The 16,996-nt window shown below is 39.9% G+C and overlaps 1 protein-coding gene and 1 long non-coding RNA gene across 5 annotated transcripts in view; one reads left to right on the forward strand and one right to left on the reverse strand.

Moving 5' to 3' along the window:
• Nucleotides 1–16,996, forward strand: part of LOC111734104 — a 43,851-nt gene that overhangs the window by 17,325 nt on the left and 9,530 nt on the right. The gene's annotated exons all lie outside the window — the stretch shown is intronic.
• PLCXD2 (phosphatidylinositol specific phospholipase C X domain containing 2) overlaps nt 9,184–16,996 on the reverse strand; it is a 46,434-nt gene continuing 38,621 nt past the window's right edge. For 2 of the 3 annotated variants that reach the window (XM_011381187.2, XM_023526256.1), the window contains exon 5: nt 9,184–15,802. In XM_011381187.2, the coding sequence (XP_011379489.1) occupies nt 15,643–15,802 (160 nt within the window). In that variant the 3' untranslated portion in view covers nt 9,184–15,642. The remainder of the gene's footprint in view (nt 15,803–16,996) is intronic. The other variant, XR_897137.2, reaches the window with a different exon arrangement.

Genomic DNA, 16,996 nt, shown 5'->3' on the forward strand with positions numbered 1-16,996 from the left:
AGAATGGAATTCATAGGGCACAATAATTCTTCCTGTAACTTTAGTTAGTTTCTACAGGGATTGGGCCTACACCCATGATGAATTCCCAGCCCGGAGGAGAATTTCCTTAGGTTTCCTACCATATGGTAGCTGCTTGTTCCAGGAGGCATGCTATAAAGTTAACAAAGAGAGAGTTTGTGTCTGTCAGGAGACACCATGGGGCTCTGTAACCCCAACCCATGTACTCTGTCCCACAGGCATGCAATAGATTAGAGGACAGTGGTTTCTTACCTTTCCTCCAGCAAGAATTCCTTTGATATCTTACTTCGCTCATGGACACATGGGTTTAAAAGATTTTTGCCTTTAAGGCAAATTTTATTAAGTAACAATTAGTGTCTTCATTTTCACCACTCAGTGAACATCTAGTTAGAGTAACAACATTACCACACTGACCTGATAGGATCCTAGCTAAAAACAAAGCAGTCAATATCTGAGTGGGTTCCTGTAGCCAGAGAACAGGCTATGTAGTCACTTGGCATTTTTAATTCCTGAAAATAGCTCGTGTGTCCCATTTGTACCATTTGCAAACCTTAAGAATCCAGAGAACTGCTTGTGTGTTAGGAAAAAAAAGAGCAAATAATTCGGAGTCCCAAGACCTACGAGACTTGTTAGCTGAGCAGTGTTGAGAAAGGCACTCACCCTTATCGAGTCTCGGATTTCTTATCTGAAAAGATATATATTATCTGAAAATGGCACTCCCCTTACAGGGCTGTTATGAAGATTAAATAAAACCGTATAGGAAAGTTTTGGCATATTTAGCTTTCTTGAAGACAGAAATTTGACAACAAAAATAAAATTTAAAAATATCCCAGTATAATAGATATAAATAAATAGTTTCTATGTTACATTAAAATCAAATAAACAAACACGACAACATTTGTGAACTAGGAGATAAAAACAATTTTCTCTCATAGCTTCAGAAAGAGATTAAAATGTTGACCTGTGAGCTATTGTTAGTGTGTGTGCTGTATGTTTATGTGCATATATGTGTGTGTGCTTGTGTGTATGTGCGTTTTGTGATTACTTTCCTGGAGGAGAGGAAAATCACTGTGATGTTGGGTTTGATGCCTGTACAGGATCAAGAACACCTGGGGAGGGAGTAATAAATACATACTCTGGGGATTCAAGCAAATCATTTAGAAAGGACTCCTTACAATTTTACATTTAGAATGCAAACAGTATAGATACTGTTGGTTGGTAATTTTCCCAGAACAGAGTGCTAAAAAATATGGATTTTTGAGTTCAACAGACCCAGACTCAAATTTCACTTTATTTTACTAGCTCTGTGATTTGGGCAAGATGCATAAATTTGTTCCAGGAATTAAAGAAAAAACATGTAGATAAAAAGGCAGTATGCTGTTCACTTCCTGCTCAGAATCAGCACTGGATAAAGGTGAGATGTTTTTCGAGTCCTTGTATTTCAGCTTCATTATTTTTCTCTTTAACCCAATGTTTTAGTCAACATAAAGGATAGCATGTGAGTGAAGTTCAGGCAGGGTTAGCTGTATTAGAGGAGACTCTGTGGACTTGGTGATGCAATCCCTATTTATGATGCCTCTGCTATCAGACTCTTAGGTATGTATGAGGTGGGTCAGTGAAAAAGAGAAACTCTTTGTTTAGAGATGATTAGCCAACCACATTTCATGAAGGCATTTCTTTATCTCGAATTTGTAAATGCTCAGGAATTGTGGCTGCTTTGAAATTTCTGCCAGACGGCTAATGGAATTTTTAGGGTGCATCTGAACAAAAGTGAAACTGGAGCAGGGGGAGCAGGGGGAGGCTTGCTTTTGCACATTACTCATCTACCTCTTAAATAACACCAACAAGCCATTTGGACTCTAAGCTAACATGGGTCTGTTTGGGTTACAAGTACCGGAAACCTTGATATGATAGAATGTTGATGGTTCCTCTTGCTTTAAGCCTCCTTCTGCCCAAGTCCCTTGGATTTAGATGAGTGGATATTAACTGAGGTAAAATGAGATAGTAATTCAATTGTTGAATGCCCGGATAAGAATTAGGATGGTGTCATTTTTGTCCTGGAAATAGTCCCGGTGTTGTACCTTAGTTGGGGCTCATGGATTTGAGTCTCTGGAATATAAGGAGGCAGAAATCTTGCCTGAGAATTGGATGGGTTTACTTAGGAAATATTCCTGATTACTTAGGAAGACTCCAGAAACTTCTACCACTAGATGTACTTCTCTTTGTTCCTTATCTGACCCCCAGCCCCTCACCTCTCATCAAAGAAGATCCAGTCTAGTCCAATGCTGGCCTTTTGGTCATAGTGGTACCCAACTGGCCTGGGTATGGCACATCCGATAAAGAACCTCTGACTCCGATAGTCTGCTTTGCTTTCTTTAGTGACCCCCACCCCCCACCACACACGTGTACACGAGCACGCACACACGTGCACACACACACACACACACGCAAATTTATACTCCTGCGTGTGTTCAACTGTATGACTGCACAGGAAAAGCAGTGGGTTGGGAGTAAGGCAGAATTGAGAAGAATCTTTGCTTAGCCTCTGACTAACTGTGAACTTGGGCAAATTAATTTACTTCTGGGTTCTAATTTCTTAACATGTAAAAGGAATGATAATGTCTATCTAGTCTAATCAGTCTAATCAATCCCAAAATAATACCCTCCCCTCCTCATCCCGCTCCCAATTAATATTTAATTTGCATGAAATGGAAAGAAAAACTGGATGTACTCTCAGGGGCTACCAGTGTTTTGGCCTTGAGTTGTCTGCTACACAGAAAGAACAGGGAAGAGTGTCTGCCCCTAAGGCAGCCTCCAGTATTGTGGGAAAATCTGGCCAATGCAATTGAATGCCCCGACACCATTTCCCCCCTCTTCAAAACCCCCTCCATCACTTGTATTATCTAGAAACATCCTCTGGGAACTGGTCAGACAGGGCTTAATATCTTCACAGATATCTATCAGTTTTCCATAATTCTCCATCACATTTCTGAGAGTTAGCCCCAGATACAAGCCACAAATCTCACATAGGGTTTGTGCCTACACGACACTGCAGTGGCCTCAACTCCTACATCTCGTTAACTGCCTGAGACACTTAAAATTTCTGGCCACAAACCTCAGCAAAGCGAATTCACTTCAGTTCTATAAATGATTGACAAAAATAGTGTCAAACATTACCTTGTCTAATACATGGGCCAACCCCTTCGCTAAATGAAGTTCAGAAAAATAGGGCCTCCTTATCTATGCCTGAGGTGATATCAGGTATCTGGTTTGAGCATAGATCTTGTTCATGTGCGTTTATTATGGAGCTGGGAAGGACCTTGTGGCATTTACTACTCCAGGAAAGATAAAAACCACTCTGGTCAGTAAAGAATATGGGCTACAGCTTCAGGGACAGATATCTTCTATAGAGACATTCAGTCAGGCAAGGGCTTTAGTGGTCCTCCATCAAAGGTAGCAAACAGCCCTGCCTCAGTAAATGATTGACCTGGCTGCCTGGGGTGATAAGCTTAGGTAAACAGGCTTGATTCTGCTCCAGCAATTTCAAGAATTTTAACTCCCTAGGTCCCAAAGCAGAAAAATACATAGGCTTCCTGGGAGATCCTGTCATTTGAGGTTGACAGCCCTCTGCAGGGACAATGTGTTCCTCAGAATTATGTGTACTCTGGTATATCTTGGAAAGAATTCATGTAAGCATAATTCTGGAACAAAGCCACGTTTGCAGAACCACGACTGATGGAAGAATATCAATAAATCACAAATATAATTTTTTATAATGAAAGATAAAAAAAACTTTCCAAACTTTTGAAATATGTAGAGGAACAACAATTTTCAGAGGAGAGAGAAGATGGAAGAAAAATACAGCCCGTTTTCAGAACATGTTGGTGGACGAATGATTGAGTTTTTCCAACACACGTCCATATCTCCCACATCTCCTTCAGTAGACCATCATCCGACGATCTGGTCACAAGGCTGGGCAACATGTTTTGTAATCTTGAGAGAAGGGCCAGGACCAGACAGATCACCTACCTTGATTGCTGAATTCAATTTGGAGTCTTTCCTCAGTTTTCTTTCTGACTCAGCAGTGACAGCCCACGACTGTTCCAATCCTTGTTGGAGTTTGGAATGTTGGTAAGAAGCATCCACGTAGGCTTTTACTTTTCCCTAAGCAGGAGATTGAGGTATTCCCCTCTGTTTCCTTTCCTGCTCTCTCTCTCTCTGGCCCCTGCAGATAGTGGTCACAGGCAGTAACTTGCTTGCAGCCAGGTATGTTGACAGATGTGAAGGAGGGAGCCTGAGCTGGTCTCAGCTGCCTAGTCTGGCCAATCATTACACATCAGGCCAGGATCTTAGTCTTGCTCAAACCCAACCAGAGATCTTGGTGACAAAACTAGACAGCAGTACTGTGTGCAGGGGGTGTGTGTGTGTGTGTGTGTGTGTGTGTGTGTGTGTGCGCGCGTGCGCACACGCGCGCGTGCGCAAAAAGCAGGGTTTATTAGCTACTAACTATCCACAAAAACAATAACCTTACAATTGGATCTGTAAAGTAGACAAGTACACAGGAGAAGAAAATCCCTTTTATTTCACTTCTTTTTATTTTAGCAAGTAGAGATCACTTTATCAAATCTATTTAAGAATAAAATTTCTTCTATTGAATTCTTGTCTGGAATCATCTGGAAGTTCCTTGAACAAATATATTTATTGAGAACGCACAAAATATGTTGGGCATTCTATATAATCTCATAATAACTTTGAGATTTTATGCCCATTTTATGGATGAGAGAACAAAAGCTCAAAGCGATAATGGTCATGCAGCAAGTAGGTGCTGAAGACAGGATTTGAACTCAAGTCTTCTCTAAAACCAGTATCAGTGTCAATGTACTTTGCATGATTCACACTATGGTAGGATGAATAAAAGCCCCCAAAGATGTCGATGTCCTAATCCCCAGAATCTGTGAATATGTCACCTTACATGGTAAAAGGGGCTTTGCAGATGTGACCAAGTTAAGGATTTTGAGATGGGAGATTATCCTGGATTATCCAGGTGGGCCCAATGTATCCTAAGAGTCTTCTAGAGAGGTCCAAATCAAAGAAGATGTGATGACAGAAGCAGAGCTGGAGGTGCTGTGCTACTGGCTTTGAAGATGGAGGAAGGGGCCATGAGCAAAGGAAGGTGGCTTCAAGAAGCTAAAAAGGCAAGGAAATGGAATTTCCTCTAGAGACTCCAGAAGGAACATGGTCCTGCTGGCCCGGTTTAGACTTTTGACTTTAGATTTGAAAGGTAATACTTGTGTTGTTGTAAGCCACACAGTTTGTACTAAATTCGTTACAGCATCAATAGGAAATTAATACATACTCTCTCAAAAATCTTCGTGATTGTCAGCTCATTCTCTCACGTAGCATCCCAATCCACATAGGGAATGCTCTTTATTAAGCCAAGCTCCCCCTTCTTGAAATGGCAACTTGTGGGTCCTAGCTCTTTTCAGCATACTAGGCACTCATGGAGGCATTTAAAAAATATTGGAAAGGACACTGGAAAAGGACTCAGTGTCTGGATTCTAGACTCAGCTCTGCCTTAGGCCAGTCAGTCTGGTTTTCAGTATTCTCTCCTGTAACATTAGTGCCTAGACACGTGTTTTTGGGTCCCTTCTACATCTAAAATCGTAAGATTCTAAAATCTCAGTCATGTAACAATTTAAAAGTATTTGAAGATATTCCTGTCACTTGTTTCTCATCTTTTCCAAACTCAACATCCCTACTTTCTCATGTGACATAACTTCTGGACCCTTCACTCTCTTAGTTGCTCTTCTCTAGGAAAGCTCTACTGCAGGAGTCCCCAACACCTGGGTGGCAGACTGTTACCGCCTCAGCTCCACCTCAGATCATCAGGCATTAGATTGTCATAGGAGCACTGGTCCCTGGTGCCAAAAAGGTTGGGAATTGCTGCTCTACTGTACCCATTTTCCTCTAACATGTGTGCTCAGATCTGTGCATAGGGCTCAGCCGTCCCTCCGTGCCTGCTTGCGTGCTTGGTTTCTCTGGCTTTCTCAACACCCTATCTTGCTAGAGCCCATCTAACTGTCTCTCAGGATTCTTTGGACTTACCTTAGTCTGTTTCTTTTTAGCTTGTTCTATCCAACCTTGCCTCTTAATAGAGAGCACCTATAATCTATAAATTCATATGTCTTAGTGTAGTTTTTTTTTTTTTTTTAAATAAGAAGGACCAAGGCTTTTTAGCGCTAGTCTAAATTTGAATCTTTGCTCACTTACAAACATTTAAATGATCATTCATTCTAACAGGCACTTAAAAGGCAGTGGTTTACAGCATTTTAGGATCATAGATTCCTTTGAGAATTCAACGAAGTCTATGGATCCTGTACCAGGAAAAAAGTGCACAAATTTTGCATGTCATTCGGGGTGTCTGGCTCCAATGAAGTTGTCCACTGATCCCTCTGCTGTATGGCAAATTAGTTCTACACTTACAGTGTTGTTGGTGGAAGAAACCTTTGCAAAAGGCAATCTAACATCTTCCAGATCCCCTTATACTTCACAGAGGCCTGGAAATGAGACTCCCTGGGCCCAGATTGGACAAACACCCAGTGAGGATCAGGGCAGAAAAGTCTTCAGTCCAAAAAGCTGAGAAGTTCTTGGGTTAAACAAAGAACAGCTTTCAGTGGCCTCCTTTTGCAATAAGAGCTCTGTTCCTTAGAGCCTTTCTCCACAGAATAAATTCTATTCTTTAGACACCAGGCCCCTTAGATTAAAGCCATCTGCTTACCTAAGGATTCTCTCAATTTCATGATGCTACCGGACAGAGGCTGACACTTCTATGTCCTCTTCCCCACCCATGCTATCCCAAAACACTGCCCAGCTGTGCAAACACCCTGGTCTAACTAGCACTTTTGTTTAACTGGCACTCGTCCAGGCCATCCTGGATGAGGTTTCAGGCACATGGGCTTTGGCCACTGTCCCTCCCTTGCAACCTCTCGCCCTCTCTAGAAAAAAAAAAAAAAAAGTTTTCAAGTCTTAAAAATAATAACACTCCTTTGGTCATAGTGAGCAGATTTGCAAAGGGGTAGGCAAAGAAATATACTTCTGAGCAAGAAGAATTCCTTTGGGGGAAAAAAAAACACACACACAACAAAACTCCAGGACATTCAGGAGTATTAGCTCCAGGGGTTCACAGAAAAGGAATCACTTTCCAAACTGAAGAAATGGAGTTTGCTCTCTGCATTCCATGTGAACCCTGCACAGAGGTTTGTGGGACTGAGTGACCCTGGCTCCTTGTTTAAACTGCAGCATATGACAACGGAGAGAACATGCTCTCCATAGGACTTCTACAGAAAATATAAAGAAACTTATATTAAAAAAGAGGTGATTTTCTATCTCAAATAGCAGTTTATGTATTTATTATTTAGTTAAATGTTCAAAAAGAGCACAGCCAAACCCAATTCTTGGCAAAAGTGTGTGATAGAATCAACTGCATTTTTTTTTTTTTTCCAACCTGGAAAGGATTCTAAACTGAGGTTACTTCCATAGCTTCTTCACAGAGGACTCTTTAAAAAACTTAAATTTCATTTGAAAGGAAATTTTGTACCACTGTTGAAAAACCCAGGATCACTTCTACAAAGAGAAGGTAACCACAAAATAAATATAACATAAACAAAATGATAATAAATGTTAGCTGGATACTATTGCCTTTTTTGTTTTTGCTAGATAAATAAAGGGTAGAGAGGTTTCGTCATTAAGCTAAGACTTTTCTTTCAGCTAATCAGAATAATTACATGATTAAAGATATTAATACTATTCAAGGATGTGGTTGTCTTCCACCCCACATCATTTTGCATACCACCAGTGGCATGAATCCCACTCTCTGGGCAATGTATATTTGGTCCAGTGATTGTGTAACTTTCTCTTTCATTGTCTGAATTTATCTGTTTTATCTCTCATTACTGTAATCAGTCCCTGCTAAATCATTCACCAATGAATACAATGGTTAGCAATCAACCATGTTGAAGAAAGTGTTGGGTGCTATTTGGCGGGGGTAGGTACAAAGTTCCCACCCTACTACCAAAACTAATACTCTTGAATTTTTATATCTCCCAGGCTCTGTGCTAAACACTTTCCATATGCTTTCTTATTTAGACTTCTAAATAACCCTTCATAGTGGGCATTATTAGTCCTATATCCTATATTTTGAGATATTAATTTGCCTAAGGTCGCACAGGCAGGGTATGAGAGAGCTGGGATACAAAGCCAGGTCAGTGCATCTCTGAAATGCCTGTTCTTAACTCTTGTGCTAAGTAGGATGTTTATAATCCAGTTGTAACATGACAAACTAATTGGTGATAAGATATTAAAGAGTTCATACATGATGTAACAGCTCCATTGTCATAGAGGCAATATCTCAACCTAAGTACATGTTCAGAAATTGAGGCGGATCAGTAGGATCTTTGCAATTACGCTATGCGGGTTATAACTAAACGATAACAAAGTGCACGCAGGAAATTCCGACTATGACTATGTTCTTCGATTGCTACAGGAACTTGAACAGAAATATAATTACCCCTGATTACCTGTTCTAACACTAAACTATATGAAATGAATGATTGCTTAGAATTGATTTGATCTGTGCTAAATTCATACATAGTTTTTTCACCTCAACACATTACTTTTGTCGAAGATAGGACAAAAAGAGAAATTCGTTGAAATTAAGATATTCTATTATAAAGAATTAAGAATGAGGAAAATATTGGACTCTTCTTTGCCAACAGAAGCTGTAGACCCACACTTATTTGTTCTTCATACACACAAACATATAATCTCTCTGCAGTGTTCTATTTCTGGGCGTTTGGCAGCCACTTACAGTAATGTGGGCTGGAGATGGGGGTCAGGTGAGAACACGGTTAGCGGGACCTGGCCTAAGCCTGCTAGAAACAGCTGAGGATGAAGTTTATAAAAGGCCGAGTGATGAGGCTGTGTGCACATTTCACGCATGACTCTCCATGGGGATTGCGGGCGTGTTCAGCTGATTCCAATATGTGCTCGACAGGCTGAAAGGGTCTTCATCCAATATAGTAATAATAAAGTATTTTGTTGATGTCAAGTCTATAACTTTTTAAAACAAAATTAAAAGTGGGCCAGTAATAAAACATGCATACAAAGTGCCTGCTGAAGTTTTATATTTATTATTAGGTTTAAGCTTATGTAGGTAGTTCAAATCAAATACAAGAAAAGACATCATGTCATGTCTATTGAACTTTTTCACAGTTAAAATGAGGTAATCTGGCTTTACAATGTTTTAGTTTCAATTAAGCAGTATAATCAGGTGGGGGAAAAATGCCAAGTGAAATGTATATGAATATAGGATAATTATGCCACAAAATACATTTCAGAGTATCAAGCAGCATATATGCAAAATTTTAATTCTAATCTTAGAATTGGTATGATTTATTATTATTTTTACTTAATTTAGCAAACAGCATGCACTGTAATATAAAACAAGCAAGAGGATAAAATATAATATCTAGTAGATTATTTTCAGATTCACTCATCATCTGAACTGACCAAGACTTATTTTCACTATGACAATATCTGTACAGTAGTCCTCTCTTATCTGAGGTTTCACTTTCTTCAGTTTCAATAATCCACAGTCAACCACAGTTCAAAAATATTAAACGTAAAACCCGGAAAGACAATTCGTAAGTTTCAATATGAGCACCGTTCCGAGTAACGTGATGAAATCTCCTCCATGCGGCTCCCTCCCTCCCAGGACATAGCTGATTCCAGCATACATACAAACGCTGTACCCGCTCCCCCGCCATTTAGTTACCTAGTAGCCATCTAGGTTATCAGATTGACTGTCACCATGTCCCAGTGCTTGTGCTCAAATAACTCTTATTTTTCTTAATAATGACCCAAAAGCACAACAGTAGCAATGCTGGCGATTTAGATATGCTAAAGAGAAGCTGTAAAGTGCTTCCTTTAAGTGAAAAGGTATGCATGTACAGGAAAAAAACACAATATGTATAGTGTTTGGTACTATCTGCGGTTTCAGGCATCCACTAGGGGTCTTAGAACATATCCCCCATTGATAAGGGGGGACTACTGTATTTTCTAACTGCTGATCAGTGAGATTAAGTATGAAAGTTGGCATATACACAACACATATATGCATACACAATACAACAATACATACACAATCTGTATGTAATACTTATCAACTGGGGTGTAGATTATTAAGTATAATAGCAGCAAAGTACCACTGTCTCTGGAATATGTACTAGTATTTATCATATTGATATTATAGATTCACAATTGAAGTGTTATTAGTGCTATAAACTAGTAACTTGTAAAACTGCAAATGTACAAAGCTACTAAAGGCCTATTCGACTTTTCAAAGTGCTGTGCTTCTTGTTGGGCTCAAAGCTTGTGAGCAAGCCCCTGCTATTTGAATAAGTAGTGGCTCCAAATTCTGGGCTCCCATCAGGTACAGTTCTAGTGATTGGGTGGGAGTGAGGAAAAGGGCAGAATAATGCATTTGAGAAGACTGAGAAGCAAAAACCACTGTGATAAGAGTGTGTTTGGGCATCATTGAATATATGTTCCTTTTATAAGTTTTGCCAGCATCCTGTGATTAATAATGATCAGCAGATGTTACAGGATGGCCAGGAAACAAGAGGAGAAAGTGGTATTCTATGTAGGAGATGAGAAGGAATGAGATCAAAAATGTCTCTAGACTATTAATAGGGTTGCCTCAATAAACTATGGAATTGAATTCCTAGTGATGAGAAGAAAAATATTTCACTCAAACTATGTGGCTTAGAAATGAATTTAAAAAGTCCTAAGACTAGAACATTATATCCACTGCAGGATACAAAGAGTTGTCTTAGAGTATTTTCAGTGTCTAAGATTGTGCTATTTCAATAACATCAGTAGCATTGTGTACTGTGTTCTCTGGGTGAGGACCAATTCAGCAGTACAGTGACTTGTCACTATTTCTAGTAAGAAATTGGGGAATCCAGAGGATAAAGAGATAGTGGATCCCTTGGGGGCAGTAAAAAGCTGTTCGGTATCACTTGGAATTAAGGGTAAAGTTTCCAGCTAATCAGCTGTCACCCAACCAGTTCACTCCGGTGTGTCTCAAGGCAACACTTATAAGTGACAAAGCCATGGTGGCAAATATCAGGAAGCAGTCTGAGCAGAGGGCCAAGCTGTTCTGGGAAGTTAGTGGAATTTAGAGGAACAACCATGTTCTGTGTCATACAAATCAAACTTCCTGTTAATTTGGAGTCTGATGTTATCAATTTCTATTCGTTAGCTTGTGTCATAACATGACTATTTGGAGTGTGTTTGGGAAAGCCCATCTCTCAGGAGCGCACATATGGTTGGAAGATTTTTTTCAGCCTTCCTCATCCCGTTATATGCATCACTAAAGATGCCACTGTTGGACAAGTTCTGCCATCCCATACCACTTCTACTTGGAGAAATGAACCCAAGTAGCACTTCTGCACACATGCAACACATGGACAAATTACAACTGTAAAGCCCCTTAACATAAGGCATTTAGCCTTATCATTAGGGACTTGATATTTTGGGGAGCTAGTTAACCAAGATTTGTAAAACAGCATTAAGGTAGCAGATGGCATCTTTATTCCAGTTGAAAGAACCAACTCAGATTTAGCATAGGATCACTTCCTTGCTCAGTCATGGGATGGGAGTCTCATGGCTGTGCCCCGTTCATTAGCTCGTTCTGTTTCCCAGAATTTAACAGTAAAAATCTGCAGTCAGCCAATAAAGAACATTACAAAACTTCAACTGTGATATGAACTAATTCTGTCATATGGTCTGGATTTGTATAGCCCTTTTGCTTCCCAGGAAGACAGGCAGTTTCATTTCAGTTCTCATCTCTTCTGTTTCCCCACCTTTAGCTTTGCACTAAGCCTTCTAGCTGGGTTGGAATAACGTCTCTGGGGGAAGCACTTTCTTATGGTAAGATTCAGAAAAACAGAAACAGAAAATCCAGTCACACCACAAAATGTGTTTAATTCTAGAATGCTCCACCACATTATCTTCTTGAATAGAAACATAAACTTTGTGATGTGAATATGAGGTCATGAAAGAACTAAGATTCTTAAGAATGATCATTACCTGGGCTCAGATCATGTGCTTTCCTTTGAGTTTATATAAAATCTTGGTTTTGGACTGTGACTTAACTGTTCTCAAGAATTCAGGGGTCTGGACTCAGCACTAAGGAAAATAACTAAATTTAATAACTAAAGTCCAGTACAGCAAATATATAATATTTTCTTTGGCATGACCCATTTATATCTGCCATTAATTTAAAATTTAATCCTCAATAGTTTATTATTCTATCAATTCTATCTTGACCTCTCCAATCCTAAGAATATCTTCTGTACCCAAGAAACTACAGTAGTACCTCTAATAGGCTCCACGTTCAAGCCTTTAAACACTGCTCTAATCTAACCGAAACCTGTGATGATCCCCTTTGCCACAATGCCATGGAAATGTGGCCAGGTGGCAAATGATCCAGGGAGCACATGAAAACTCAGTCAACTTTTCAGTGTAACTGTGGCCCCAAATCCTAATGCCCTCTTTGGCTCAAGCAAGTACATTTTTAGATGATCTTGAGGTTAACTCTGAGCAAAGATGATAGCCTTGTTTGATCTGAAAGGTCCCCAGAATTTGTGAGAATAAGTGATATAGTTGAGTCACCCTTTTTATTGTTGGCAGTTGTAGACTGTGTCATGGAACTGAGGTCAATTTTGCCTGTCCCATCACTGACTCTCTTTGTTTGGCTTTAGGACAAGGAGCAGAACACACATATCCCTTGCAATATGTTGAACAACTTTTTCTTGGGGCAGGGATTCTGCCAATTCCAGGGTGTTTACCAATGGTGAACTGTAAATAATCCTCCTTCTATCTCCCAGAACTCCTGCAGAGAATTTCAAAATGCAAGCCAGACTGTCAACCCAAAGCAGCATGAAGGAGTGAGCATCTGCACTCACCACAGAGAGCAGGACTCCATGCATGCAACCTTGGTACCGTTTTCAGTGCTTTGTCTGTCATGATCAATGACCTATCATGCAAACACTGAGGTGCACTTAAATGGTACAACCCAAGTGCAACTATATATTTTAAAACTAAAGGAGAAAATCAAGTAAACATTTCACTGAACAGTCAGCAGCCCTTGGGTGTCACTGGCATCCTGTGTAGATGTCTGTCACACACCTGGCCTCATAGCACCGAGCACCTGGACAAAGCTGAGGCTCAAATAAAACAGAGAAGAGTAATTCCCCTCTTGCCTCCTTATCTCTTTGCCAAGTAATAAAGATTTGAAGAGGGGAACCCATCTAGTCCCTAGCAGTTGACCAAGAATTAAAAATAAGACCAAAATGAAACAATAACAACAAATAAAACCCTGAGGGTAAGCCAGGGATTTCAGAGCTTATCACTGGTTTAATATCAGAACTGAAGGAAAATTGGGAAAGTGAGGGCACTCACTTTCTTATTCCTTTCTAGAGAAGGCGCTAAATAATTTGAAAATAATTTGAAAATAAAATCCCAGAAACCCTTTTGGAGAGTGGTTCAAATGCAAGAAAATGAAAAGTTAAACCAGATTTTTCCAGAAGTGTTTGTGTTGTGACCTCCTCAATTGTGGAAGCAAAAGGCCAGGGCTTAAATTACTTTACAGAGTAAAGGCTGGAAGACCAAGAGTTGAGAGTGTGCATGTGCTTTTAGTATCTCCCTTAGGCTATCCCCCACTGCAGGTGACATGCAAGTCCAGCTATGAACATCGAAAAATAGAAATGGGAAGCTGCTGGGAGGTGGTCCAAAGATCTTTATACATGCGCACATCCATCCAGGATTCCATGTTTATCTTTCTTCCTTAAGAATCCAGAAGCTGACACTTCCTTAGGGATTCTCACAGTTCTGAGGAGCATTCCCATGCCCAGTTTTCTTTCTAGCTCCTTTCTTTTCAACTCTCTTATAGAGGGTCTTCCTCAAGAACTGAAAGTTCTTTATGACCTATTTCATTTTCTGTCCCAGTGCGTGGCTTCTCAGATCTGGACCACACCCACACATGAACACCGACCCACACATGAACACCGTCCCCCACATGACTGGGAGAACCAGGATGTCTATAGCAGAGTCAGAGGTCACTCACAGTCCTGAGAGGCATGGTCCTGGTGCGGGAGGAAGACCATGGCAGCATCGGGCCTGCTGAGAAAAGTTCAGGAAGCTCCTTTGTGAGTGCTCTTGAGGTAAGGAGCACTGAAGATACTAAATCTATAAATAAATAAGTGAATAAATAAATAGAAACATAAGAGGGCTCTTCACAGATAGGCACCTCTTATAAATAATAATAATAAAAATCCCTTCTTGAGTTTCAAAGCCCTCACGCAGTGGAGATTATTAGTCTCTAAACAACCTGAAGAAAGGAGAACAATCAAGACACAAACTGAAAATGTTCCAACACTGGGCATTTCTCACTTGATGACATGCGAGTCATCCTAAATGTCCCCGAGGTAGTCTTGTTTTCAAGGAGTTACAGAATGGCTCCAAATCCACTTGGAGCATCCTCCTTAAATCCATTGCACTTTCCTATGCATCCTGTGTCTGCCTCCCTGGTGTCACGACAAGGTTCCTTCCATTAGCTTTGTGTCCCAGAGCATAGACCTGAGTTCCAGGAAGACAACGACAAGATGCAATTCCAAGATCTGGCTTGAAGATCCAACTCCAAAGAGGACTTTGCCAAAATGATGAAGGTGCTTACCTGGCAGCTATTTTGGGAAAAGCTACAGAATAATAAAAAAATCTGGCGTGCAACAAACATGCATGTCTATTTCTTGTTGGGTCTCACACTGCAAAGAACTCTCATTATTGCTCCTTCCACTTTTAAGAAGGAGCCAAAATAAATAGAAAGGAATCAATGCTTTAAAACTGGGAAACACATTTCTGACGCCAAGGGCAGTATGCACTGTTTACCTAAAAAACGAAGTCGATCAGTTACAAAGCACGAGCTATGCAACAGCTTGTGACTGAAATACCTTGGTGATAAATGTCTTATTCTCTCAGGGAAGAAGTGACATTCGACATGTCTAGGGAGAACTGGTGCTTGATCCTTTATCCCCTCAAAGCCCCAGATTGATGTTGAGCCACCCCGAAGGGCAGCACCTGCAATGAGCCATTCTTTTGACCCGGAATGCCTTTCTGGTTCAGTCTTCTCACTGACACAAAAACAACATCCTGGAAGACAACAGGGAACTAGGTCAATTAGGGGAATACTCAGTACCCCAAAAGAACTTGGAGACCCCATTGCCATATTGCATTCAATATCATAAGCCACTGGGGAGATTCTAACTTCGATCACATGAAACATGCTTTTTTCCCCTGGGACTTAAGATTTTCAAAAGTCTCATTTGGGAAAAATGCAATTACAAGGTCTGTAATTTTGTCCAAATGGCTCTGAGGAGGTAAAAAAAAAAAACCCTCCTCCTCTTACTCACTTCACCATCATTGCCTAGGGACCATCATAACAGAAACTCTTCAGAACTCTAGCCTGGAGCAACAAATTCAACACTGAGTTAAATAAAAATTAAATCAGCATTTAGCCAAAGCTCTATCCTCCTGTAGGAGGTCATTCAATTCGATGACAGTTGTGGCAAAGTCCACCAGGTCCACGAAGTCAGATGTGATGATGTTGACACCCATGACTCCAGGCTTCTGAGTTTTTACCCAGTCCAGGATGGCAGGAAGATTCCTATACAGAGGAAGATGTTGGGGGAAGAGAGAGCAGAGGGCAGAGTTTAGAAGGACTCCTCCAGAAAGAGAAATAAAACATTTCTGTTAATGTCACAAAAAAATCTCAATAAAAGCATGAGCCCTCAGAAATTTGTCCATTTAAGCTTCATATCCCTTTCAGGGATGAGGTGATATCTATCCCATTAGAAAATAGTACTTTTAGAGTTTTTATGCTGGAAGAAATTATTTGCCCCAAGCACCAAAGAGATTCATGTCAACAGGACCTTGAAAAACCTATATCAAGAGCCTAATTATTAATAGGTTCTTTAATTTTTTTATCATAAATCTTTTTATCATGGAAACTTTCAAACATATTATACTGAAGGAAAATTATAATAAGTATATCCACCCTCTAGATTCTACCACTAATATTTCACTATACTTGCTTATCACGCATCTATTCACCAATCTGTCACTCTATCCTCTCCTCAATACATCTTATATTTTGACAAATTCCAACTGCAAATATTTATATACATCCCCTAAATACTCAGTATGCATATCATTAACTAGGGTTCCTTTTTATTTATGTCCATTAAAGTGCACAACTCTTAACTGTAACCTAGTTGGGTTTTGACAAATGTATGCACATAACCCATACTCCTATCAAGGTACAGAAAATTATCAGCACCCCAGGAAGTTCTTCATGCACTGTCCCCTTCAATCCCTGCCCCTATCTTCCCAGAGGCAATAGTTAAATTATTTTTTTTCTACCACAGATTAAATTTGCCTGTTCTAGAGCTTCATATAAGCCATGCAATATGTAATCTTGTGTGTGAGGTTCTTTTACTTAGCATTTTGGTTTTGAAATTCACCCATGTTTTTGTATGTATCAGTACTTTGTTTTTTAATCAATGTATAATATTCCATTGTGTGAATATACTATAGTTTGTTTATCCATTTTCCAATTGATGGATAAGCAGGCGGTTTCCAGTTTTTGGTTATTATGAATAAAACTGTTATAGGCATTCTTATACAAGTCTTTTAGTGGACATTTATTTTAATTTCTCTTAGTTAAATACCAAGGAGTGAAACTGCTTTATTATATGGCAGGTTTACATTTAGTTTTGTAAGAAACTTCCAGATCTTTTTCCTAAGAGGTCGTTCCATTACATCTTCCCATCGACCAAGTATGAGTTCTGTTTGTTTCACA

Source organism: Pteropus vampyrus, unplaced genomic scaffold (genome assembly GCF_000151845.1).
Source record: "Pteropus vampyrus isolate Shadow unplaced genomic scaffold, Pvam_2.0 Scaffold1, whole genome shotgun sequence".
In the NCBI taxonomy this organism is placed as follows: Eukaryota; Metazoa; Chordata; class Mammalia; order Chiroptera; family Pteropodidae; genus Pteropus; species Pteropus vampyrus.